The sequence below is a fragment of the Colletotrichum acutatum genome, assembly GCF_030867785.1.
Source record: "Colletotrichum acutatum strain CBS 112980 chromosome Unknown BDZ83scaffold_191, whole genome shotgun sequence".
In the NCBI taxonomy this organism is placed as follows: domain Eukaryota; kingdom Fungi; phylum Ascomycota; class Sordariomycetes; order Glomerellales; family Glomerellaceae; genus Colletotrichum; species Colletotrichum acutatum.
In genome coordinates, this window is record NW_026849185.1 from 1 (window position 1) to 24,362 (window position 24,362).

General features: G+C 50.9%; 9 protein-coding genes across 9 annotated transcripts; 3 read left to right on the forward strand and 6 right to left on the reverse strand.

Annotated features, from left to right (window-relative positions):
- Nucleotides 1-58: 58 nt before the first annotated feature.
- Nucleotides 59-1,260, reverse strand: BDZ83DRAFT_592479 (major facilitator superfamily domain-containing protein; the record flags this gene model as incomplete). The annotated part of the gene is made up of 4 exons (XM_060506539.1): nt 59-167; nt 256-788; nt 878-941; nt 1,007-1,260. Coding segments are annotated over 4 exons (960 nt in total), but the record flags the coding sequence as incomplete, so codon positions are not given.
- Nucleotides 1,261-1,315: 55 nt separating this feature from the next.
- BDZ83DRAFT_684282 (serine hydrolase FSH) lies at nt 1,316-2,816 on the reverse strand. Its single transcript, XM_060511239.1, has 3 exons — nt 2,758-2,816; nt 2,394-2,675; nt 1,316-2,337 (listed from the first exon to the last, which is right to left on the reverse strand). The coding sequence occupies exons 2-3, from the start codon at nt 2,530-2,532 to the stop codon at nt 1,559-1,561; spliced, it is 918 nt and encodes a 305-aa protein (XP_060358369.1). The 5' UTR covers nt 2,533-2,675; nt 2,758-2,816; the 3' UTR covers nt 1,316-1,558.
- Nucleotides 2,817-4,190: 1,374 nt separating this feature from the next.
- BDZ83DRAFT_153931 (putative MFS transporter) lies at nt 4,191-6,687 on the reverse strand. The gene is made up of 6 exons (XM_060501342.1): nt 6,040-6,687; nt 5,755-5,950; nt 5,458-5,677; nt 5,031-5,384; nt 4,859-4,974; nt 4,191-4,799 (listed from the first exon to the last, which is right to left on the reverse strand). Exons 1-6 carry the CDS (start codon nt 6,304-6,306, stop codon nt 4,201-4,203), a joined length of 1,752 nt encoding a protein of 583 aa, XP_060358370.1. The 5' UTR covers nt 6,307-6,687; the 3' UTR covers nt 4,191-4,200.
- A 1,153-nt stretch (nt 6,688-7,840) lies between these two features.
- BDZ83DRAFT_153980 (uncharacterized protein) lies at nt 7,841-9,244 on the forward strand. The gene is made up of 3 exons (XM_060501343.1): nt 7,841-8,196; nt 8,280-8,679; nt 8,794-9,244. The coding sequence occupies exons 1-3, from the start codon at nt 8,161-8,163 to the stop codon at nt 9,096-9,098; spliced, it is 741 nt and encodes a 246-aa protein (XP_060358371.1). The 5' UTR covers nt 7,841-8,160; the 3' UTR covers nt 9,099-9,244.
- Nucleotides 9,245-9,390: 146 nt separating this feature from the next.
- BDZ83DRAFT_757942 (cytochrome P450) lies at nt 9,391-11,127 on the reverse strand (the record flags this gene model as incomplete). The annotated part of the gene is made up of 3 exons (XM_060514963.1): nt 9,391-9,738; nt 9,810-10,934; nt 11,032-11,127. 3 exons carry the CDS (start codon nt 11,125-11,127, stop codon nt 9,391-9,393), a joined length of 1,569 nt encoding a protein of 522 aa, XP_060358372.1.
- A 596-nt stretch (nt 11,128-11,723) lies between these two features.
- Nucleotides 11,724-13,633, forward strand: BDZ83DRAFT_757943 (cytochrome P450; the record flags this gene model as incomplete). Its single annotated transcript, XM_060514964.1, has 6 exons — nt 11,724-11,948; nt 12,023-12,136; nt 12,240-12,339; nt 12,413-12,481; nt 12,536-13,138; nt 13,218-13,633. 6 exons carry the CDS (start codon nt 11,724-11,726, stop codon nt 13,631-13,633), a joined length of 1,527 nt encoding a protein of 508 aa, XP_060358373.1.
- Nucleotides 13,634-17,527: 3,894 nt separating this feature from the next.
- BDZ83DRAFT_767939 (RTA1 like protein-domain-containing protein) lies at nt 17,528-18,677 on the reverse strand (the record flags this gene model as incomplete). The annotated part of the gene is made up of 3 exons (XM_060515297.1): nt 18,373-18,677; nt 17,690-18,272; nt 17,528-17,621 (listed from the first exon to the last, which is right to left on the reverse strand). Exons 1-3 carry the CDS (start codon nt 18,542-18,544, stop codon nt 17,528-17,530), a joined length of 849 nt encoding a protein of 282 aa, XP_060358374.1. The 5' UTR covers nt 18,545-18,677.
- A 745-nt stretch (nt 18,678-19,422) lies between these two features.
- On the reverse strand, nt 19,423-20,879 carry BDZ83DRAFT_657455 (uncharacterized protein; the record flags this gene model as incomplete). The annotated part of the gene is made up of 2 exons (XM_060510961.1): nt 19,423-19,923; nt 20,838-20,879. 2 exons carry the CDS (start codon nt 20,877-20,879, stop codon nt 19,423-19,425), a joined length of 543 nt encoding a protein of 180 aa, XP_060358375.1.
- Nucleotides 20,880-21,836: 957 nt separating this feature from the next.
- BDZ83DRAFT_592450 (putative endo xylanase) lies at nt 21,837-23,396 on the forward strand (the record flags this gene model as incomplete). The annotated part of the gene is made up of 2 exons (XM_060506536.1): nt 21,837-22,049; nt 22,110-23,396. 2 exons carry the CDS (start codon nt 21,837-21,839, stop codon nt 23,394-23,396), a joined length of 1,500 nt encoding a protein of 499 aa, XP_060358376.1.
- Nucleotides 23,397-24,362: the final 966 nt, after the last annotated feature.

Below are 24,362 nucleotides of genomic sequence, written 5' to 3' on the forward strand. Positions count from 1 at the left end.
ACATCCAGATCACGTCCTGGACGAGTAGGAGTCGCGATTCCGGGAGGGCGCGGCCGTAGTGTCGTGTTTTGTCTTCCCTGTAGAGGCGGGTCTGTGTAGGCATGACGAACCATACGAGTACTACGCCGATGGCCATGAAGATGATGGAGATGGCGGCGTCCATTAGACTTTGGCACGAGTCAGTCATTTGGTGTGTTACAAGTCTATGGATGACGGGGATGCAAGAAAGAAATCAAATTGGAAGGGTTGGCTTACGAAAAACCCTTGAACTCCGTTAGGGTTGTGATGGAGCCTCCAACAGTGAGAACAAAGACACCGTTGGCAAGGCCGTTGTAGATACCCGTGATCCAGATGATGGGCTCTGTAGCGAGAAGGTACCAAACCCTCGTCAGGAAATACCACCCCCCACGGGGTGGTGGACCGGCATCGAGCTTAGACTGCAGAACCGGACCGGTGGCCTTGCTTCCATCACCGGCCCGGCCTACACTGAGAGAATCGGGAACAAAGGACATGGGAATAGCGCAGGCGGCACTAACAAAGACAGTGATCAAGAAGTACCATTTCAGATCAGCCCCGGCATCCATGAGAGCCGTGGCAACGACACCGCCGAGGGTGGGCCCGACGCTGGCACCGATGACAAAGAGCGCAATAGGCTGGCCAATGTCGTCTCTGTCGAGATATAAGTCGCTGAAGACGGCAGGGACGAGGGAGAGGGAGGTTGACCAAGCGGCTCCACTTAGAAACATGAAGAGAATGAGTGTCGGTAGATTGGGTGCATATGCTGTGCCCTACACTCTCCTGGTTAGCCCCGGGTCCGAATGGCCCTCCTCCATCCATGATACGGTTCAATAGCGTGCGTTTGTGAGTGTGTACTGACTAGATTGAAGGCGGAGTAACCCAGCATGGAAAATATCGTCACTTTCTTGCGACCAAAGACATCCCTACCGTCACGTCATGTCAGCAAGGTGAGAGTCTCGATCAAGGGGATCTGTTTTCCAAATCGTACGAGATGGGGCTCAGCAGCGATACACCGAGCATATTGCCCATAATCTGCATGGACTGGCCCAGCGTGACGATCTGGACGTTGCCCACGCCATACCTCTCCTGCACGACAGGCTGCGCGAAGGAGTAGAGCGTCGATAGCGTCAGAGCAATGGTCTCCCAGGCGCAGTAGGCGCACACGAGGTACCACCCGCCCTTAGAAGACCACTTGTCCGAAGGACGAGCCGTGCTCAGGGTCGTCCTGGCAGTTTTTTCCATTTTGGTGCTGAGAGATTGTGTAAAAAAAGGCTAGGAGTAGAAGAGAGATCAGGAATGGGAGAAAACTCTGTTCACGGTGTGGATCTTCATCTATCTAGTCTTACTCAAAACTCAAATGCAAATCGAGGTATTTTCCACCGAGAACCGGAGTATCAATTCGCAAGTTGAGTCTTGGGGGTTCCATGTCGTCAGCCCCCACACCACAAGGACAACTTGACAAGACTAAAACCACCCGAAATCAACCACCCGACGTACGTGAAATCCAGAATCATCAGCACTTCCGCTGCCACGACCCGGACTACCACACCTGTTTTGCCGCCTCTCGTGTAGCCCACTCGACGGCGGACCATAACGCCTGCACATCCCTCGGTTTACGTGGCACATCGTGGCCACCGTCGTGCACGAGCGATCGCGTCAGCGTTGCTACGCAGAGCCCCTCCATCACCTTCGACATGCTGACCAATAGCGGGTCATCAAGGGCGCCGACGACATGGACGGTAGGTACAGGGACTTTGCAGCCCGGCGAGGCGATGACAGGATGCATGAGGCGCGGGAGATGGTCAATGTCATTGTTTGTGGCTGCCGACGCGGGATGTAGCAGCGCTTCGAGGCCAAGAGGCGTGTCCGGTGCGATGAAGCCGCCGACAATGGACTTCTCCAGAACCTTTCCGAGGGAGCTGAAAAATATAGCGCGCTCGGGGGCCCCGGCGAGGGCGGCGTAGTCATTGTGGGTGGCGCCGCGGGGGAAGCCTGCGAGGACGTTCTCGCGGTCACTAGGGGTAAGGCCAGTGATGAGGTGAGAGCAGAAATCCGGGTCCGGGGAGAAGGCGACAATGGTAGAAAGGAAGATTGCGAAGGAGAAGGCGGGCGGGGTTCCTGGGTTGGCCGCCATGGTTTCGGCCATCTGCAGCAGGTAGGAGAGGGCCAAAGAGCCGCCCTGACTGAAGCCTAAGAGACCATCAAAGGGACCCTCGTCGTCAATGAAGTCTTGGAGGTGGTCGAGGGACGATTGGATGGCGTGGGGGCCAAAGGATTGGTTGAAGCATCGAAAAGGAGGCTGTGCGAACTTGCCAATACCTAAGATTACATCAGCATCGCAAAGAGTCACATGTGGAATCAACGATGTGATTTACCATGGGCTCTTTGACATTCGTACTCGCCATCGAGGAAGACGAATTCGTAGCTCGCGTCGGCCCTGTGGATGAAGGCGTCGAGCTGCGATCGAAGGATGGCTCCGGACGTGCCGTAGCCGTGAAGACAGAGGATTCTCATCGTTGCGGCTGCTCCATTGTGACTACAAGCGTGCCTTTCAGGGCTGCTGATACTGCAAGAGGTGGTGGCGGTATTATCTTGGGTGTTGAGGTGGCTTTGGACGGAGAGGGCAAACGGACGAATCGGTTATTTTGTTTCTCGGCCTGTTATTTCGAAGGAATTAGTCCCTGTAGTCTGCAGGAGCGTTCATCCTCCAATAAGCAGCCAGCTCGTAAGCAATCGCACCTCGTCCCATCCTGGGCTTTCTGCCTGCTTGGCTTCCCGCTTCCGCGCGAGAAAATTTGGTCAATGAATAAGTAAGGTAATAAGAGATACGGAGTAAGGAGGGCTGAAAGGGGGTGGGGTGGGGCGTGTATAACCAAATCAGATGGAGGGGCACTAAGGCAAGGTCCCTTTCTGTCCGCACTTCCCGTTTCGGAACCCGGCATGACTTTGGGCGGCGGCCGCCCGCCTGCCCGTTCGCTGACGGTGTCCACCCGGCGCCGGGTGGGGCTGTGCCTGAGGTAATGTTCCAAACCCAAACGGAAGTGCCGAAGTACCCAGACACAATTTCGAGGCACGCATTCGATTCTAAGATTAGTTTGAAACGCCTGTAATATCGTGGTTCGTATTGCACATTATCTCGAATATTTGCGCGGTTGTCAGTGACAGAATAATAGGCCGGGCAATGTCCCAGCATACGTTCTATGGCCTTCTGCCTTGAGGATCGTTTTATCTTTCTTATCGTACTCATTTCCTACATAATCCCTAGCTATCTTAGGCTGTTCAAGGTACATTATTCACAGAATACAAAGCAGTTGATGAAGAGAAGAGATATTAACAGTAATAACGATAATAATAACGATAACAATAGCAAAGATATAGACAAGCGTATGAGTTGAGTCGATGATTATTACGTCATTCACTTGCCAGGTACGTACCTCCAGCCCCTGATAGCGGAACGGACCGACAGAAGCCGTCAACTAATGGACGGGAATGGAAAGCGCTCCATTCCATTCGCTGGACAGAACCATTCTCACACGTTAGAGCAATCTAACGGCTGAATCTGCCACCTACCGGGCACCTCATGTGCATATCTGTCGGATTATAGCTTTCGCTGTCCCATCATCAATGGTCACGATCACAACTTTCCCTCCCGTGGACGTTTCATCTTAGCCTGTTTCAATCCAGGCACCAACGCACACCAGCCACACGTGGCGGGTAACCTTGATCTCCCGTCCACTTACGGGTAGTTCGGACGGACGATCATGTGGATATTTTCACCAGGCCCACAACAACTCAAATTTGACGTAGGCGAGCAATACGTTTCTAACAAGATTCACCAGGCCGATATGGATGCTTGAGCTTGAGTTGTAAGAGAGGTCGAGGTCAAAAAGTCGGAGTTGCGTATGTGTACAGGCAGTGTGTCTATTCTTTGCATGGGCTCTATGACAGTAAATGTATCACACCGTAATCCTGAATCCTGTTCTGATCCATCGCGCCAAATCTTTCATCAAATTATCACCAGAACCGCGAGGGAAAAAAACATTCAAGGAGATCATATCTTCACAGAAAACGTTCCAGGCTCCTGGTGTCAGCTTCCCACGTGTAAGGCTTGGTCCTTAAGGAGGGCTTCTCTGCTGCCAAGGACCCGTCTCTGGGCTTACTAGTCCAGCCACCGACCAGAAGTTAGGATCGTGCGTCGGCCTTGCCAGTGGTCGGCTTATCATCCCAGCTCTTGGGAGGCGTCTTGGGGAGCTTCATGTAGGCTCCCAGAAGGGGCAAGAACACGGCGACGGCGGCGCCAGCGATGCTCATGGCCCACGCATTGTGCAGGCCGCGCATGTACGCCCTCAGCACGCCGGTCAGGGCGTCACCAGACAAGACGTTCTTCAAGTCATACGCGCCAATGCTGAGGACCTCGGCCGGAGAGACAATCGGCGCCAGCTCGGGCAAGCTGCTGATGAGGCCGTTGTTGAAGATGGCTTGCGCCATGCCGATACCAAAGGTGCCTCCGATGAACTGGAAGAAGAGCACGTCTGACATGGCCATGCTGTTGTCTTGCTTTGGGGTGATGGCGTTGGCGATGATGACGGGAGGCTGCATCGCCAGACCCGTACCGACGCCGGCCACAAACTGGAAGCCGATCCATTGCGCGCTGGTGGAGTCGATGTCCAGCATGTAAATGAGGCCGGCTCCGATAGCGGCGAGCGATGCGCCGGTCATTAGCCATGGCTGGTACCACCCGACCAGCACGATACCAGGGGCGGAGAAGAGACTGAACAGCGCTGTTGAAGGCGATGTGATCAGCTTCTTGTCATCTACGGTGATGCGCACTTCGACTTACTCATGGGAAGAATGGTTGGCAGCAAGCGAATGCCACTTTGCAAGGGGGAAACTCCGTTGACGGCCTGGAAGTAGATTGGAAGATTGTAGGCCAAGGGGAAGAAGGAGAAGTTGATCCTGAGCACAGATTAGACACATCCTGCAATAGGAATCCGAAAGAAACAGAGTCTTACATGGAAACGAAGACTGCGCAGGCCGCGATAGTCCTCCGTTTCATGAGACGGCCAACAAGCAGGGCACGGTCACCCTGATACCATTCGAGAACGATAAAGAGTATGACGAGGACAAAGAACGCGACAAGCAGACCGATAACGGTACCCGAATTCCAGGCCTTGCTAACGCCGCCATATTCAATGGCGAGGATGAAGCATGTCAGCCCGCCGAGAACAACAGCGACACCCGGCAGGTCTAGAGTGTAGATGAAGTCCTTCCAACCGATTGGCTCGATCTTGTGGTGAGCAGGAGGCTTGTAGAAGAAAGCGAGGAAAAGAATAGAGGGTGCGCCGACAATGAGGTTGATATAAAAGCTGAAACGTCAGATCAGTACAGGTGCGCCCTAACGTCACGGTAGTACGGAGCTGTTACGCTGTAGACACTCACCACCAACGCCAAGACAGACGGTCCGTAAACGCACCACCCAGAAGGGGACCAACAACACTAGCAACACTGAAGATACCGCTAAGAAGGCCTAGGAAGGCAGGGACAAGCTTCTGGACAACAGAGACGGAGACAATTAGGTATACTCCGCTAGTCATGCCAGCACCTCCAAACCCTTGGATGGCGCGACCGACGATGAGGGTAGTGCTATTCTGAGCCACACCTGTGATGTGAAGGCCAAGTCAGCCACTGAACAAGGAATTGACTGTTGGATAATTGGTATGATGCTAGTCTACTCACCACAGATCAAGCTTCCAAGCTCGAAGACGACCACGGCGGACAAAAAGACCCATTTGATGCTGGCGTGCTTGAAGGCCTTGCCCCAGAGAGAGACGAAGCCGGCGAGGGTGAGGAGGAAACCGGAGCCATACCATCCGACTTGGTCAAGACTTTGGAATTCGCGAGTGATTTTGGGAATGGCGGTGGCGATGATACTCTACGATGGGGTGTGGTGTTAGTAAGGCAGAGTAATCACGAACGCCACGGAGAGGAGTAATAGAGGGAAAAGACAAGCGGCAGACACACCATGTCCAAGGCGACGAGAAATTGGCATAAGAGGAGAGAAGTCATGAGAATGAAGAGCTTCAATCCGGTAGCGTAGTCGCCCTCTTCCGCCTTGTCGTCATCGCCATCGGCGCTCCCAGTTCCCTTCTCGCTATCGACCGGTGCTGTTAGACCAGGGGCTGCATCGTGACTGTGGCCGAGGGTTTCTTCGGTCTTGCTCTCGTAAGAGCCCGTCAGCTCGACGCTAGGTTGTAAGCGCGGCTGGTTCTCTGGTGTCGCAGTAGCCATTACGACGGTTTTCTGTTGCTGTTACTCCGGTAACTGGTGTGATGTTGTCTGCTGCGATGGTGGGCGTGAGGTCTTGTCATTCAATGGCGACTAACAGAAAAGTCATGTAGTTGTTGTTCGTTACACCTCCTCGCAGAACACCGTTTTATTTGTGCAATGAAATGCCGTGAGATTTTGAGTGAGAAACCCCAAGAGATGGAGATGAGAGGTGAGTTCTTAGTTTTTGAACGAGAAAAGAAGACGTTTCGACGTGCCCGTAACTTGCACCTGCCTTGTATCTGGCCATTGCGAAATTGCTGAATATTCCAAAAGGTACGTACCTCGTGATAGAATGAAGAGTGAATCGGATTGTTTGCTTGCCGACTTGCCCAGATTTGTAATGTGGACCAGAGCGGTGCAAAATTAGGCCGGCTCTCAAATGGGCGGTACAGCGTGCCCTGCATTCGAATGATGAGGGTGCGGCGCAAACGCATTCTTGTCATTGGATCATTGGAAAACACCACACCTCATCACATCTCACGCCCCCCCAGTCGGGAATAATTGTCCCACCCTTACCTAAGTCATTCCAGACCCGTTTGAGACTTTTGTGTACCCATTCCTCCGCCATCTGTAAGCCGTCAATGGCAGTCGACAAGCTGTCAAACGACGAGTGCTGGTATGGCCAACGACCAATCTGGGACGGGGCTTGCTATCATTGCCCATTGCCCAATCCCAGCATCTCAATTGGACGCTATTCTGGCTGATATTCTGCATACCTTGAACAGATTCGCGAGTACTCGAATCATGTGGACAATCTTTTTCCTTTGTTTCTGTCTTTTCTTTTCGTGCCTCTTCTCGACTAGAATCTCCCCTGTTCTGTGGTCCACTTCAGGAAGGTTCCAATCAGGTTTCATCTTACCAAAGTGGCATCATTCTGGAGAAAAGGACGGGATAAAAAAGAGGAAGGAAGGCACAGCCAAGTGGGTTCGGGTCAATACCTTCCAACCACACATGCTGATCGCCACCACGTACTGACATCGGTGGGCGCTCATCCTCTGTCACACGCATCAGGAGGTGCCTCTTGGATGGAAACGCCAAAGTTGAAACTCCGTCTCTGCGGTGTAAAGCAGTGAGGACAAGCCTCTCGTTTACCCGTTTGGGTCTGAATGCCTTCAAGGACCCCAAAGTAGGTAGGCACTCCAGCTACCTACCTTACATCTTCATTCATGGGCCGTGGGGGCCGGTGGAAGTACCTTGGTGTACGTACCCCAGGAAACTCCCCGGGAAAGGAAGTGGAGGGAATGCGGTACCTAAACACGTGCTTACTGTGCAGGAAAGATGTGTACTTAGGTAGGTACCGTGCCTTGGTGACAATCGTGGACGGCAATGGAAGTCCACTCGCCAAGCGGCCAATCGGAGACCCGCTGAGCCTGAAGGAGGAACGGCGCGCTACCTAAGGTACCTTAGGACAACGGCTGGCTGCTGCCTGCATCCATCCCGAGGCCACCCTGGTTCCGCCTACCTTATCCGTTGTCTTGCGTGCTTGCCAGGATGGAATATTTTAGTGACTTTTGTTAGCTTTGCGATGGAAGGTCTGAATCACAATTGTGCCATCGAGGCTTCCCATCCCGCACACCTTACGCAGCCTTGGACGTTCTCGATACGTTACCTGACCGGATGAGATGCCGCTCACTCGATGACACCCTCTGTCCGAACTTGAGCACTTCGCAAGCATTTATCTGGGAGTTTTCTTGATATTACCTCCCGGTCCTTTGGGAATGCCAATTGGCCGAGTCACCCTCTTTCATCCGTCTTCCTCTTCTATGAATGTTACTCAATTCGACTCCCTCATGATCATATGACATATCGTCCCCGATGGCACACAGCAGCATCTTTGACTACAGCTCCGAGGTGACCAAGATACCGATCTATCATCTTTTATCTCGGAGAGGTCTTACAGACTTTGTCGCTGACTTCTTGCTCCAAACAACCAGGGGTCCCCTGGGCCGCAATCACAAGCCTCAATATCATCGTCGTACGAGTCTAGCGACTGGCATGAGTACGAACAGGACCAAGCACAAGCAATCGCGTCTACATCGGCATCGGCGTCGACGTCGACGTTCAAGTGCAGTTGTGCCCGAAAGGCATCAAGGCTCCTCAAGAAAATCCCAAAGGAGGGTATCGTCTCGTTCGATGCCGTCATGCAGCTTCACCACTCCGTCGTCGAACAGTGGCGCCAGACCACACGCTGCCGTCATTGCAACAATGGCAATATCAACAATGCCAACGTCACCTGTGCCTTGACCACAGCCTCCGAGAAGCTCCTATCTCTTTTCGAGGCCACCACCCACGCCTACACAGCCACCGACTACTTCTCACAGACATCGCCGGATCGTAAGTCCAGCGTCTACTGTCGATGATTCTATTTTCCTCTGTCTATACTTTCATCTCTATCGCCCCACAGCCTCGGCATCGGCCTCTATAACAAACTGACGAACGGCGTGGCAGGCCTCGGAAGCGTCCATCTCTTTTCACCTAAGCTTCCCACCACCACTGTCACTTGTACCCGGACGCAGATGACCCTCGGAGGCTTTCTTCTGCAGGACGACGAGGCAAATATTCTCGCCGCCCAGATTATCTACAAGAGTCTAGTGACCCACCACAGTTTGCTCCAAGACTTCCAGTCTACGCAGGCTCTCAACGACAGCGACCAGTCCTTCATTAACGATGGAGGAGGCCTACAGCGTATCATTGACAGGCTTTTGAGACTTCTCGGCCGCTTGCAATGGGAACAGGACACCATAGAACGCTGAGGTCGGGGAACGGCAGCCGTCAGGTGTCTTTCAAACCTGTTCACCTTAGAATGGATACATCTATGTCCCGGAAACCCGTGTGCCTGACTTTCATAAAAGCCATCAGATAAGCCGTCTCTAGCTCCAGCAAGAAATGCAATGAGCGAATGTACATTACAAAGCACATCCTTTCCAGCTCCATGACTGCGCAGAGTAATTTCTCTGTCATGTTTGCAATTAGATTTCGGTAGATATATGCCCCTCTTTGCTCGATCCATCTTCCAGTCAGTCGCCATGTGCTCTTCCAACGCTCTCAGCATTTTAATCTGGGCCGAAATCTCAAGTTCAAAGGCTGTTTCTCCCAGACGCTCCACACGTGCTTATCAGTGTACCATTGCTCCTGGCCCTTGACCAACTCAAAATCCAGCCGGTAAAGGATTTTGCAGATCATCAGCCGCATCTCTGAGTACGCCAGATTCTTCCCGGCGCAGTCTCGGGGTCCGTAACTGAAGGGCTTGAAAGCCGCCTTGTTGTCGTTTTCGAACCTCGGATCGTACAGAGGATGCGTCTTGGAGAGCCAGCGCTGCGGACACCAGCTCTCTGCGTCAATGAAGTTACCCTTGTTTCGCATAGTCGCCACTTGGTTCACATGGAGCAGCGTCTAGCGATGATTCATGTCAGTCTCGTCATAGGTGTAGAGGCAATGGTACAGAGCGACTAGGAGGAACTCACACCGCGAGGGACCCATTTGCCCTCAAACATGGCTCCAGGAGACTGACGAGGTGGCGTCTCGACGACAGTGGGGAAACAACGCAATGTCTCATCTATACATGCCCGTAGGTATGGTAGATGCTGTGTGTTGACTAGGTTGATGTCAGATTCGGTCTTGTATGCAGACCGAACCTCTTCAATCAAGGGTTCCAATGCCGCTGATGACATGCCGGCAAAGAAGAAAAAGCCGCTTACAGCCGACGCTGTCGTCTCGCTGCCGGCACCAATCAGCAACCCGCTGTTCATCATGATTTCCTGCTCCGAGAAGCCCGGCTTTCCGTCGCGCGTCTCCCGCATCATATACGTCATGAAATCGCGCCGGCCGTCCTTGGGCTCGGCGCCCATAGCCATTCGCGCTTTCACCTTCGAGTCGCCTAGCTTCATATTGTCCATCATGGTCGAGATGGCGGTCCAGATCTCACGCCAGCCCACAAATACGAGGAAGAACGGTGTGAGGTGCGGCTTCGCCAGGATCATTCGGCTGTACGCAAAGCCACGGATGGCCCTGAAGAATCCCGAAACATATGGGTGAAAGCTGCTGTCGTCGAGGTTGTGGAATGATTCGGCGAAGGTCAGATCTCCAATGACATCAAACGTGGTGTAGTTGAGCCAGGTCGCAATATCCACGGCACCCGACGCTCGCTCAAGGTGGTCGACTAGCTTCTCGATGTAACGACCGATGATTCCCTCCTGCTCCTTGAGCGCAGCGTCACTGAAGGCGTGGTTCAGCTGGCGCCGCATACGGCGATGCTCGTCCCGAGGCGCAGCAACGATTGTCTTGTAGTCGCCTGGGAACAGCTGGTTCGGCACTTTGGCGAACTCATCCATGCCGTGCACTGTGGCGTTGAGGGAGAATACCTGTGTCCAGGCGATACTGCCGTCCACCATCAGGCGGTTCGGCCCGAGGCGCACAATGTTGCCGTACTTCCGTTGAAGACCTGGAGCCTCACGAGTATAGGTGCCCCTGACGTTGGCCCGCCACAGCCAGAAGAGATCCGACGCTCCCCACCACTTGGGGCCTGGATACTTGGAAAGGGGATGGAACCATAGCCGATAGATGGTCAAAACAGCCCGGTGTATGGCGATCTACATGAGTAAGGGTGTCAGCAAGGCCACACCACCATAAATGCAATTGCGCCACACCAACGATAAGGCAAAAGAACTTTGGTATTCATCCACCCACCAGAAATGTCAACACCCCCAACACAAATTGAATTTGGCCCGTCGGCGTGTATTGGAGTGGAGCGAGAAGGCTCGCCCATGTCTTGGAAAGTATCATTGTTTACCGTCGATAAGGGATCACAATCACGGAGGCTGTAAGCATAACCACACCAACGGCAGAAACGGCAGTGGCCGACTGGTTGCCACCCCTTGAACATTGGTCTCAGGATTTTATACGGACTGTTCCCCTTTTGAACCCTTCATTCGAACAAGGTGCGGAACCGGCGCCACTCCCGTGTCGTGCATGATCCTTCCAGTCATGTCGTCAGATTCCCGTCTCCCTTTGGGGGATTTCAAAGGTGAGACACTGCATTTGTACAATTCATCCGAAGCCGACGGCTAAATTAATGTGATGTGCAGCTTATCAAATGTCGCTTGTACCTATCTGTCGACCGTACATGCATGTCGTACTTAAGGCCAATGATAAAAGACCCGACACATGCTTACCACAATGTAACATCGGCTGCTTTGGTTGGATTTGTAACTCGGCATAATCCATCAAGATGCCAATACATTGGAAACAATTTCTCAAGTTCAGATTCTTGTTGTAAGCTTTTAAGCGAGCTCTGTAGCTTCTGGGACGGATAGACGTAATGCAGGCAACAAAGGTGACTTCCACTTGAGTCACGTCGCACCGATTCCCGATTGCCCATGATGGAGATCGTATTGGACCTGCTTGCTCAAGCCCGCGGCAACACTTATGTGACCTTCACTGTGGCTGTATTGTCTCTGGTTGTCTTCTTCTACTTCAACTACAGCACTCAGCCGTTCCGAGGTATTCCCTATGTCGGGGGTCCAAAGTGGGACATTCTGAATATCAAGGCACAATATCGTTTCGTGACGGACTGTAAGAATCTCATCAAAGAGGGTCTTCAGAAGGTGAGAGATGGTTCATTTCACACCGAAGTCCTTGGAAAGAGAGTTTTATGACTAAAATCGTCGCGCTCATGTAGTACAATGGACCTTTCCAGGTCATTGGCTACGTGCCCATCACCGTCTTGCCCCCAAGATATGTCCCGCTTGTCAAGGACCACCCGAACCTGGATTTCGGAAAGTCTGCCGAGAGAGTATGTTCGAGTTTCTTACGTTGTTTCAATTCGATTCTCACTCTCTGGATTCACATTTCATGATAGGAATGATGATTTCTCAGGATCTAACCAACAAACATAGAGGCTATTTGGGCAATACCCAGGTCTGGACTGGGCGCACAAGATCAATGAGGACCGCATCTTCCAGGAATCTCTGAGGATTAATATGACTCAATATCTCAGTGAGTCTTGTCCACGATGCCAGCTTTTCTCTATTATTAGTCATTAACACCTAGCGCTTTTTCCAAATCCTAGGCGAGGCCACACCACTTTTAGCAGAAGAAGCACATGAAATCCTCAGCGAGTTCTTTCCACAGACGACCGGTAAGCTCGATCTGTTTCTCTCTATTCCTTGACTGTGGCTAAACCCCTCACCAGAATGGACCTCATACACCTTTGGCAAAGACGCCGCAGAAATGGGCGTGCGCCTCTCAACCCTCGTTTTCCTCGGCAAGAGATTCACCAAAAACAAGGAGTGGCTCTACATCTGCACGCAATACCCGCAAGGCATCTTCGGCGCCATCGGCGGGCTACTCTCCACGCCCAAATTCCTCCGACCCGTTCTCTACCGCTTCCTGCCCCAGATCATCGCCCTCAAGAAGTACGGCGAGGTCGCCAGGACGCTCATCCTCCCCGAGATTGAGGAGCGCCGGCGGCTGCGTGATGCCGGGGCTGATATCAAGTTCAATGACGCACTGGAGTGGTATTACAAGAACTCGTCCAAGCGCGGTAAGGAGGAGGACTTTGATGCCGTGAGCGCCATGATCTCGCTTGCGTTTGCGTCCACGCATACGACGGTCGATTTGCTGTGTAATGTTCTGTATGACCTGGCGGCTCATCCTGAGTGCATCGGTCCGATGAGGGAGGAGATTGATAAGGTTCTCGCTGAGGACGGGGGCTGGAAGAAGACGACGTTGTATAAGATGAGACTGATGGATAGTTTCTTGAAGGAGACGCAACGGATGAACCCCGTTCAGCTGAGTACGAAGTCCTCCAAATTGCAGCACCAAGAATCCGCCAGAAAAAAAGCCTCGATTCACTAACACACAATCCTACACAGCCGCAATGAACCGCTACGTCAAACAAACAACCATCCTCTCAGACGGCACCCGCCTACCCAAGGGCTCGCTTCTCGCCATCTCGCTCGAGGGGCTCCGCGACGCCTCGCAATTTGCGGACCCGGATGTCTTTGACGGCTTCCGCTTCGCGCGCAAGAGGCAGGAGCCAGGCCAGGAGAACCAGTGGCAGTTCACGTCGACGCGCAACGAATTTCCCTCTTTCGGGCACGGGCAGTGGTCCTGTCCCGGTAGGTTCCTGGTCGCCAACGAGCTCAAGATCTTTTTGGCGGAGCTGCTGTTGCGGTATGATATCGGGTACCCGGCGGGTGTGACGCGGCCGCCGTGTACGTGGTTTGCTACGGAGAGTCAGGTGAATATGGATACGCCGCTGGTGTTTAGGTTGAGGGAGAAGGTGTGATCACTATGGGGGGATTTGATGGGATCAAGATTTTGGTTGCCTCCCATACGCCCCTTTTGGGTACGGTCGCATGTTTAGTGAGACCAATGACTCCAATATCTTATTTTATTTTGGTCTTATTTGTGGAGTATTGTGTTGCTGGACGGAATTCCACGTAAAAATGAAGCATGGAAATAGAAATGAACAAAGTGATGGCAGGAAGTTGTGTAATCAAACGCCACATTATTGCAATAATCCTTGTTGCAGTGTTCAGATCATTCTTCATATAAATGCGTGGAAAAAACGGCCGCTGCTAGGTGAACTTCCATTCCTAGCTCCTGGTTCTGTTATATTGATACTAATCTTATGTGAGCTGATAAAATCTGTAACATCCCAACAAGTGAGCGCAGCATTTGTAATCCTGATAAATAGACGAGTGTTCAGAGCGAATATTCTCGGTGAGTCCAGTGAAGCAGTAAGAAGTTTCAATTGTTATCGGATTTCGTGATATCATCTTGTCAACATGATCCTCGGCGAGTTAGGGGTGATGCGAGCTTGCCGTCGATCAAAAGAACCACATGAACCACTTAGTAACCTTATAGGAGTTTCTGAGCTTTCAAGAAGCCTTTTGAGCCTTTCGACGTGCCACTAGCTTTGCTTTCCATACTTGCGCTATCCACCACAAATCAGCTCTAGCCGTCGGCCCTCGTCACCCACCCCCAGACCTGAGTCGCTTCGACTAAAAATCATCGAAAAAAACATACAACACCAGGTATTCGCTGATCGTCACCGACTCAACTACTAATCCGGCCCTCATTGGCTTATCTATGGGAGAGCGGACGGGATCCCGAGTTTTCCAATGGGTATGGTCGTATGTGTTTATGTTAGGTTGCAAGGACGCTTCTAGAGGTGCAGCAAGAGGAACGCTACCTAAGGTTTGGAACCGCGCCTTGTGGGCTGCAGCGAGTCTGCTTGTACTGCATCGACATTAGGAGATGTCTCACGAGGGCATAAACCCGTTCTCAAGGATTTATGATGGTCGACCCATATGTGCTTCCCTTCTTGCTCATATTCACTTACTCCTTGTCTTCTCCCGCTTTCTCACAAGCTCTATGACCGACCAGTATGAGGACTAGCCAGATATGTAGGCTCTGATGGCAATAGACTGCAGAGTTATATCAGATTCTAAAATTGTCACTTCAGAGGGAGATAGGGTCATGATTTTTTGACGCTATGGGGCGTTTCAGTGAATGATCTGCTTTAGCGGCATGATCTTGACTACTTGGGAGACGTTGGCGGCATCGTCAGTGACGTCTCCCCACATTGGAATGCCAAGGTCAGTGGCCTAAACCCGAACCAGACGAGATATTAGTGGCATTGAGATCAGTGTATTGCTACTTATCAAACTACATGGTTTTATCGATTTTATGTCCATCAGAATGGAAGAGGGTCTTTGAGCACGAGTAATTTGTGCGACAAACAATAGAAATAGCACCACGTCGTTGGATGATAGATGCTTGCGTCGAAAACACCAACCAAGCCACAGCAGTGATGTCAGTCGTCCAAATCTATAACATTCGTCAGTACTTCATCCGACATCAGTAAGCCCACAATCATTTCAAAAACAAATCTAACTACAAACTATCTCATAACGAAACTAAGAACTAAGTAAACTGATATTACATCTCATGTAGGTATCTTGATTAACAAGGTTTTCAATGATTACTCTTATTTCAACATGACTAATTTTGTTTTGAGGTATTCAGTCGCGTAGTCTCATTATAAATACGCTACATAGTTGGTGCAGAGAAGGTTTGGGTTATCAGAGATTATTAGGGGAGATTATGTTATCATTATTATCCACCAAGTAGCTTATGGAGCAGAGTTGCGGTTTTAGCAAACTGCGAGGTTGTGAAGAAGAAAGACTGCTGACGATGCTAGCTGGCCTGATGAGTGTCTCTAGGCGATCTTTCTCCAGGCTTGCTGCGGCCGCTGCACAGCGCCCAGTATTCTCGTTTCGACTCGGCTGAGCTGAAGAGACGGTGGCGTTCAGTACACTTGATCCAGTCTTTATCCTTGCAAATAAAGCTATAGTTACTGGAAGTTTCCGGCCGTGGCTAGCTTTTGATAACTCGCTACACCTGTGATGTGGCTGCAGCCTGCAGGTAAGCAGCCACGCAGCCTCAAATTGGCCCAGGACATTCCAATGTTGAACAACGATATTTGATTGGCTCAGCATGCTAACTCCTTGTATGTGTGAAACTAGCCAAAATATCAAAACTCTAGCGATGCCAAGATTCGGCGCAGTGTAATCTACACATTCGGCGTCAGCTGCAACAGCCCCCACTGCGTTGGGTGGCTGAAGATATGCTCTCCCTTAGGCGGCACAACACTGTAAGACTCCTCGTGTGGTCAACTCCGCTCCCAGCCCCTCATCCAGTGACAGCCTCCTGACATCTAATAGGCTTCGAGCCGTGTTGTAAAGGACCCAGTACCGCGATGGAGTATTGGGAGGAGACAGGGCTGGTCCTAAGGCCCTAAGGCTACGTGCAAATCACAAGCGGCAGATGCATTACCGGTAGACAGCCAGGAAGAGGAACTGGTAGTACGGAGCAGGGATCTTGGCTCGCATTTCTCAACCCACGGAACAACATGATGTCCATTGATGACTGCTGGCGTACAGAAATAGACCAACGAAAAGCAAGACATGGCTTTGTCACCTCAACTGTGCCACCTCTTGTACCACCGTTACTTAAGCCTTTTCTCAAGTACTTTAAGTACTCCCTTGCGCATAGCTGAAAGCCATTTGTTCCTATCATCCTATTACTACATACCTTAGGCTATTAAGTTGGCTTCTCCTTCCAATCTACGGTTCACTCGCAGCTGACGAGTGCGGTAAAACATGAGCTTCCTTCAGCCATGGACTGCAGGGCCAAACAAGAACTACACCAACAATTTCGCATATTCCATTGGCACCAAGGTACGGTTTGCTTGGTCCATTGACTTCAGCAACCCGGAACTGCAGCTTTGGCAGAATAACCATCCAGGAGATAGACAAGGAGGACCTAATGCCATCGTTGAAGGTTAGCAATGTGCCGAGACTAAGCTTCTTCTCCCTGATATTAACCGAAGATTTAGCGTCAATAGAGAATTCGGTGTATACATGGATCGTGTCGTACGAAGGACTCAATCCATCCTTTAATCACGTCTATTACTTTCAACTCCAGCAAGCAGAGAATGTGGCTGTTTCCCACTACTTCAATATTACCGACAAAGCAGATGGCAGTCCGACCTCAGCGATAAGCCAAGCGACTAGGTCCTCAACGATCGCAAACGGAGTACCGTCTTCATCCCGAACAGAAACCCAGCCTGGAGTGACAGCGACTATCACGGACCATACGACGGCTGATCGGAGGCCCCTTACAAGTGGAGCAATTGTAGGCATCGCTGTTGCTTGTGTGGTGCTCATAACAATTGCCGGTGGACTGTGGTGGTGGGGGAGGCGGCGGCGGAGACAACGGAACAGTGGAGAGGGTCATACGAATGTCGAGAAGATTTCGAGCAATCCGAGTGTGCAGCACAACAAGCAATACCTCGGCTTGAACACTTCATCGGAGGCCGACGGTCATCAGATTCATGAAGCTCCCGGGATGGAACGGCAAGTCAACATGTACGAACTTGATGGTGGCCCATCGAGAATTTAGTGTTATTTGAACAGAATAACAGGATCCCGCGTGTTCCTACTTTGTACGGTTTTGTTTCCCCTCTTTGCTTTTGAGGACTAGTCCAGAAACTTGGATACCACGAGGAGGCCACAAGCGCCCACAGCTCGCGTTGGTGTTCAGGTGATAGAAGCTAGGAGCATTCATATTTGAAACATGCAAATGGCCGCTTTCAGGATAGATCAACCGAGTTTTAACATGAGTAGCCGGAGGGCGAACTGAATATTAGGTGCATTTCGGTTGCCTCATCCAACTCAGCACCCGTTAAGCTATGTCTCCAAATGGACCTATCATGACCTGCTCCGAATTGATACGTTGTCTGTTCTTAGGCATCTTCCCTCCTGCCTCATTCAACTGGCCAGGATGAAAGACAGCGAATGTTACCATGACAGAGAACATCAAAAAAGAGTCAAAAATGTACATCATGGCTTCATGCTGATTGACGAACCCGTACCAGCCCTCCGCGAATTCCACTGCCCTCACAAGGTTTCGCACCCAGATAGCCACCACCGAGATGATCAGGGTCCAAACATAACGTCTCCAATGTTGTGAGTAAATCGTTTCCCTCTGCGTAGCCCGCTGAAAGCGCATGACGAGAGCAAAATAGATGACCAAAACGCAGAGCTGGAAAAGTAAACCACCCAAGACAACATGGCCTCCAATTTCCATGATCTTTGGGTTCGCAATTACTTGTACAAGTGAACCGCCGATTTGTGTGCAGAAGGCGATGATATCCGTGAGAATAAAGATACTGGTAGGGCTGCACTTCCGCCTTTGATGGCCTAGCAAGGTCTCTTTGAGTCTTCCGAGATTGACGTATACGGTTGCGGAGATGAAGACAGGCGCAACTAGAATGAGCATGAGCTGCAACATGAATGGCTTGGGAGATAAAGGCGCTGAGCCTGCCCAGGCGCGCCCCAAGTGGCCAAATGTGTCACCTATTGAAGTCATGTGGTGTCAGATTCCTGAGTAGTCTCGTCGATGCTACAAACTTGAAAGGAGTATTAAGACCAAGAAGGCAAATGTTTTGACACTTACAGATTCCCCCGAGTACCATCGGCATGAAGTATTTCGTCTTATATTTACGGACCAACCAAACATGATAGACTGAGATACCTGCAAAAAGAAACAAGAAAATGACACCTGCGGCTTTTGAAGGCGTGTACGGGTAGAAGAGGACTTTTCCATCCTCGAAATGAACGAGACCCATTCTAGCTAGACCTTGAGATTGGGGGCCAAGGAGGTCTTTGATCTATGGTGGAAATGTTTCGAGACAAATGAAGACTTTTCCAGATTCGGAGTTACGGAAACAAATCGACGCTATAAAGAGTGTGAGAAAAAATTGTAGTCAAAGTAGTTTTTAGTGATATTGCTCGTTATGGTAGACAAGTCGCAGTATATAAGCAGCAAGCCAGAACGGTAGGTCCGTACTCAAACACAGGCGCGCCTCAATGGGAGCGAGCCAATCGCTGTATTTTCGTATCCTCGTGTCCTGATACGGCCCCACCCGGCTTCGCCGCTCTCATATTCCCACTTGTAGTTTCACTTCGACGGAGTGTTATGATTATATGTACAGCAAAATTTAATTAACATTGTTAAGGATTAGCGCTTATGTCTCTAAAGATGCTTGAAGTATTCCAAGTACTGGCGAATTCAGGAGCCAGCTGCCGAACCTCCCTCTATACGGACTTCAGCCAAGGTACGCGAGACAAAAAATGTGCCGATGCCAACCCATGTCGGCTTACCTAACACGATGAGTGCTCAATGGTGTTAGCACATTAAGAAGGTGTCTGGCTCTTTTTCCTCTGTTTAGAAAGAAATACTAATGCCTTTCTCAATGTTGTGCTTGGATGAACTACCTGAACTTAGATAAGGAGGAACAATATGGAATATTGAGAACTGATTGAGAGCTGATTCGTCATTACGATCGGTGGCGATGTACTGGCGCCGGTCTTGACAGGAAAGTAATTTTTTATCTCTTTTGAAATCACCTTGAAGTACCAAGAGATTACTACGTACTAGGTGCCAAATTCATGGTGATCAATCTCCATAAGGGATGTTTACCAGTCCCTAGGCTGAGCTCATGTCTCATTGCCAGAACGGACGTAGATTATCCCAATACATTCCATCTACTATGTCAGGCAGTGAAATTTGGCAGTTTTCTTCCAGCTCTGAGTCTTGATAGTCTTCAGGCTTTGTCTTTCTTGGCGACATCTCGTTGTGCCACTTTTGTGATCGGCGCCGAGCTCTGGCCTGCCATGGATGGTCCCAGTAATCCTCGTCCTTTTGTATAGTTTCGAAGCATTCGTCCAAAGCCTGGTCCCCGGTTGGGAAATGTGGTTTTGCATTTGGCGAAGGCGAGGGATAGAATCCAGTATCATCCAAAAATACCCATGCCCTTTGTTCGTACATTGTAGTGAGCGTATCATAATTTGGAATAATCCGGGAGTGAAGCATCTGGTACATACCTGGGCCATCCTCAGAATTCTTCTTCACTTCACCCTCTTCCACTGCATTCCCTTCTGCTTCAGATGCTTTCACTTCACGACGAGATTCAAAGCTTCGTCTGAGATAGTGGAGGCCCCCCACCTAAGGTCATTCGTTCGACGAAAATCCTGAACCACCTCTTGAGGCGGTCCCGTTCAGGTTGTCCAGCTCTTGCGGATCGAAGAAGGATGGTGACGAGGTCGAAGTCATAACGCGATAACGCTGGTGCAAGATAACGTCCGCAGCCCATATCGTAGGCATAGGCCCCAGGGTCGACGCATAGGCTATCTGGGTATAGCAAACCGGGGGTTTGAGAGGACCCAGAACCTAGGACAACTTCTGGTAGCCAGGAACTGCTGCACTGGGCAAATATGGCCCCGTAAAGAGATTTCAGATACTCGCTAACACACAGAATTGCCTCTAGGTCCCATTGTTGAAAATTTCGACCGCTGTATCGATACAGTGCCTCTTTGCAGAGTTGTTGGACATTGCTATCCATCAAAGAATTGAGCTGGTACCGTAGGAAGGCTCGCAGTAGTCGCTTTCTTTCTTGACCTGTAAGATTGACGGCGTTGAATCTAGAACAGACTGCCCGACCTTTGAATCTCAACTTAGGTTCGATTCGAGACGGGAGACACAGATACTCCCGCGGGGGGAAGACCGCAGTGGCTTTCGTGAGATAGTCTTGAATGAAAAACATTAGTCCTTGATGGAGATTACTGATTTTGTTGATTAAGGTCTGGTTTTGGTTTTTTAGAGGCGATAGAACGGGTTGGTGAATTGTTGCGTTGCCCAAGAGAGGCAGGGCTGGCGGGCTAGCGCTTCAAAGTCAGCAGCAGACCGTGAAGAAAAGAGGACAATTGCCATGGCGTCTTGTAACATGCCATCATCAAATTCGGAGGCCAGTAGCTTCTTAGTTATATATCTCTCTTTGACGCAGTAAATTGCCCAAGCATGATAGGTGAGGCTTGGATCAGTTGCGAAGTTGTACCGGGGCATTGGGTTGATATAAGTACCTTCACACGGAGCTCGGCCGGTAGCTTGTTGAAAGGATCCATTTTGATAAGCTCTCTGTATTCTTGATATTTTTGACTATATTCGATATTCGATGGGATGTTTCGGTAGTGGGTTTCGCTTGATTGACGGAACCGTGTTCAACGTGGAACTGGCTTGATTGTTGCATGATCATAAGTACTGAAGGCGTGGAGAGAGAGAACGGGGCTGACGCTCAATATAATACCTGAAGCCTGAACTTCGGAGAAAGCTACCGCTCAAAGCCTTTTCCGATTGAAAATGAATCAAAATAAAAAGTAACAGTTGCAAACTTTACCCGATTTTGGATGGCTGACAATGCTGTTTAAGAGCAATTGAGGGACAAGATTCAATGCGATAAATAAACTAAACCATGCGAAAAAGACAGGGCATCGACTCTGACCACGACAGTCTGGTCGAGCATAAAGTCTTCGCCCAGTCCGTAAACACCGCAGCAGACGCGAGGCTGTGTCCACCCCAAAGCTTCGACCAGGTTGACTTCTGGAACCAAGGCGACATCTAATCAGGCGATCACGATGATGGTCTGCAGTACAGTCACGGTAATATTCAATCGTTAAGTTCAATACTGTTATCCCCAAGGTATCTATACTCTCATTGACACCAACTGTGCGTTTAGTCAATGAAGGAGAGGCAGTCACTCCACCGGAGATCCCACCGGTTAGCCCACCGGAGATTCGTATTTTGCCGTCTAGGCGCGAGGGGGGTCCGCGACGGCAACGTACTTGATCTGCATTTGCTCGCGAATAATGTAACTACGGTTTGAGAGATTACAAAGATTCCGGCGGATGAGTTGGCGAATGTCTCGAGGTCCATCGTCATCTAGCCCACAGGCTGCCACCCGGTCAGGGAACCCTTTATAAGAGTGCTCCCACGATTATCTCGCATATAGGCGTTCTATGTAGCTGAAAGATACACAACAGATTCCAAAATCTTGCAAAGAATAATCTCTTCCTTTTGTGGTCATGCTCGTTTACTTCGTCTTCCTCCAATTCTTGGCCTGGGCTGCAGCCCAGATCAATTTCACCAACCCCATTATTTGGCAAGATCTCCCAGACATCGACCTAATCCGCCACCGCGATGCATACTACTATTCAGCCTCAACCTTTCAGTTTTCACCTGGAGCAGTAATCCTACGCTCTTACGATCTCGTCAACTGGGAATATCTCTCTCACTCGGTACCAAGTCTGGATTTCGGCGACACAGAGGGCTTCGATCTCGTCTCCGGCCCTGGCCAGCGCTACAATCAGGGCATCTTCGCATCCTACTTCAACTACCGCAAGAGCACCGACACGTTCTACTGGGGAGGATGTATCGTGGGCGACTGGAAGACCTATGTCTACACCGCGCCCGCCGTGGAAGGCCCCTGGACACAGAGCTCCGTCATCGATATCTGTCTCTACGATGCGGGCATGCTCATAGACGACGACGACGACACTATATATGTAGCGCATGGCAATACCAACATCTCCGTTGCTCAGTTGAGCGATGATGGCCTACGTGTTGTCAGGGACGAGGTTGTCTTCAATTCGACAGAAGAGCTCGGCTACATTGAGGGATCTCGCTTCTACAAGAGGAACGGCGCCTGGTACCTCTGGATCGTCAAGCCAGTCCCGAACCAAATCGTGCTCAAGTCGACAACTGGACCATTCGGGCCGTATGAGTGGAGATGGGTGCTGCAAAGCAACGGCAATCCAGTTCCAGGCGCCGGCAACCCGCACCAAGGCGCTCTCGTGAGCACGCCCGACGACAAGTGGCATTACATCGCACACCTCGAAGCATACCCAGGAGGCCGTATACCCGTCCTCGCACCCGTCCACTGGGACGATGACGGTTGGCCTCATGTGGACTTTGTGGATGAGCAGTGGGCGAGCTCATATCCCTACCCTCTCCCAGAGCACCCAGTCAAGCCCATCACTGGCACAGACAAGTTCGAAACACTCGGTCCCCAATATCAATGGAATCATAATCCAGATAACTCGGCATGGGCTATCAACGACGGCCTCGAGCTCCATACGGCGACTGTCACGGACGACTTCTTCCGCGCTCGGAATACACTCACGCATCGTATTCTTGGGCCTCAGTCTACTCTCACCATTGAACTCGATCACTCGCAGATGGTTGACGGCGATCGAGCGGGCGTTGTCCTATTCCGCTACGCTGCCGCTTGGATTGGGATGATCAAGAGTGAAAACAACACCAGGGTAGCTATGGTGAACGACATCCTGATGATTCCTGATGATGGATGGCATACCGTGAATAAGGGCGACGAGATCGCGAGTGTGGAGGTGAGTGGTGCTACAGTCTGGTTGCGCCTCGAGGTTGGCGTAAACTCGTTCTATAACCAGGAGGGACGGTTTTCCTGGAGCACTGATGGTGTCAACTTTGAGCCTCTCGGTGAGCCACACGAAGAGATTGACCGTGGCATCCTCCACTTCATGGGGTATCGGTACGGCGTCTTCAACTATGCCACACTTGCTCGAGGTGGTGCTGTCACTGTCAAGTCTCTTAGCATCTACGAGTAGTGAACTCTCCTTGAGCCTTCTGCCAAGATGAAACTTGGTGGTATGTCAACAAGTGTTCGCTTGGAATCGATTGGCATTCGGGGTTCTCGGTTTTGGGGACAGCATGCACTTCCCCGGCTTGGCATTCTTGATAGATTACCATCATGAATGATCAATCCTAAGATGTCAGCATTAAAACCAACATAGCACAGACTTCTGAATAACCCATCCCAATCATCTAGCATGCATAAACCTGTCTCATTGATCGCAAATTCAAAGTAGCTGCATGTCTGCCACTAAACACAGGCACACAAGCCAAAAGCACATCGCCTTGAACAAACACGTGCTAGCACAGATCTCGTCGACGTACTGTATATGCCTACCTCGATGCGCCCGCATCCACGAGGTCTTGCAAGCGATCCGCGTCAGACGTCTGAATCGTCTGGCGTACACTCTCTACAATTCAGGTCTAGCCGTGCCGTACAGCCGGAAAGACATACGCGTCCGGGGGCGGAGAAGGGAGATCCATCGTCCGAGAACCAAAACCCCCCTTGAAAGCCCGCCGCGCCGTCCGATCCGGCCCCGTCTCCTGCGCCACCACCAAAAACCCCTCCCCCGGCCGGGAGTCCCGCTACTGCGCGCGCGTGTGTGAAACTGCGAAAATTGCTGGGAACTTGTATTTGATATTCACATGTACTCTGTACGGAAGAAAACCTCTTAAGTAAAAACGGCCCAGTCTAGAACTCCCATTGTGGAACCGCTTTTTTCAATGGGGTAAAAGTCCAGGCCTTTCGTTCCTATGGTCCTCCGCTCCGCCAACGCGTGCTTCCCGCCATGGATGCATGGACCAACGAACCACGCAAATGGGTGACAAAGCAGGGAGGACAAAGGTGCCGTTCACCAGAACCAGGCGCCTTCATACAGCGGCTATAAGTGTTGTAGTTACTATACGCTTTCTAAAGCATATTCTATGCTGAACTCATGAGG

Excerpts from the sequence above, each read along its gene's own strand:
- BDZ83DRAFT_153980 (XM_060501343.1), top strand. The coding sequence starts at position 8,161 with ATGGCACACAGCAGCATCTTTGACTACAGCTCCGAG. Across the intron at positions 8,197-8,279 it reads TCTTTGACTACAGCTCCGAG|GGGTCCCCTGGGCCGCAATC; the intron begins GTGACCAAGATA and ends CCAAACAACCAG. Across the intron at positions 8,680-8,793 it reads CTCACAGACATCGCCGGATC|GCCTCGGAAGCGTCCATCTC; the intron begins GTAAGTCCAGCG and ends ACGGCGTGGCAG.
- BDZ83DRAFT_684282 (XM_060511239.1), bottom strand. The coding sequence starts at position 2,532 with ATGAGAATCCTCTGTCTTCACGGCTACGGCACGTCCGGAGCCATCCTT. Across the intron at positions 2,338-2,393 it reads CGAATGTCAAAGAGCCCATG|GTATTGGCAAGTTCGCACAG; the intron begins GTAAATCACATC and ends ATGTAATCTTAG.
- BDZ83DRAFT_153931 (XM_060501342.1), bottom strand. The coding sequence starts at position 6,306 with ATGGCTACTGCGACACCAGAGAACCAGCCGCGCTTACAACCTAGCGTC. Across the intron at positions 5,678-5,754 it reads GCTTGGAAGCTTGATCTGTG|GTGTGGCTCAGAATAGCACT; the intron begins GTGAGTAGACTA and ends TTCACATCACAG. Across the intron at positions 4,975-5,030 it reads TGCGCAGTCTTCGTTTCCAT|GATCAACTTCTCCTTCTTCC; the intron begins GTAAGACTCTGT and ends ATCTGTGCTCAG.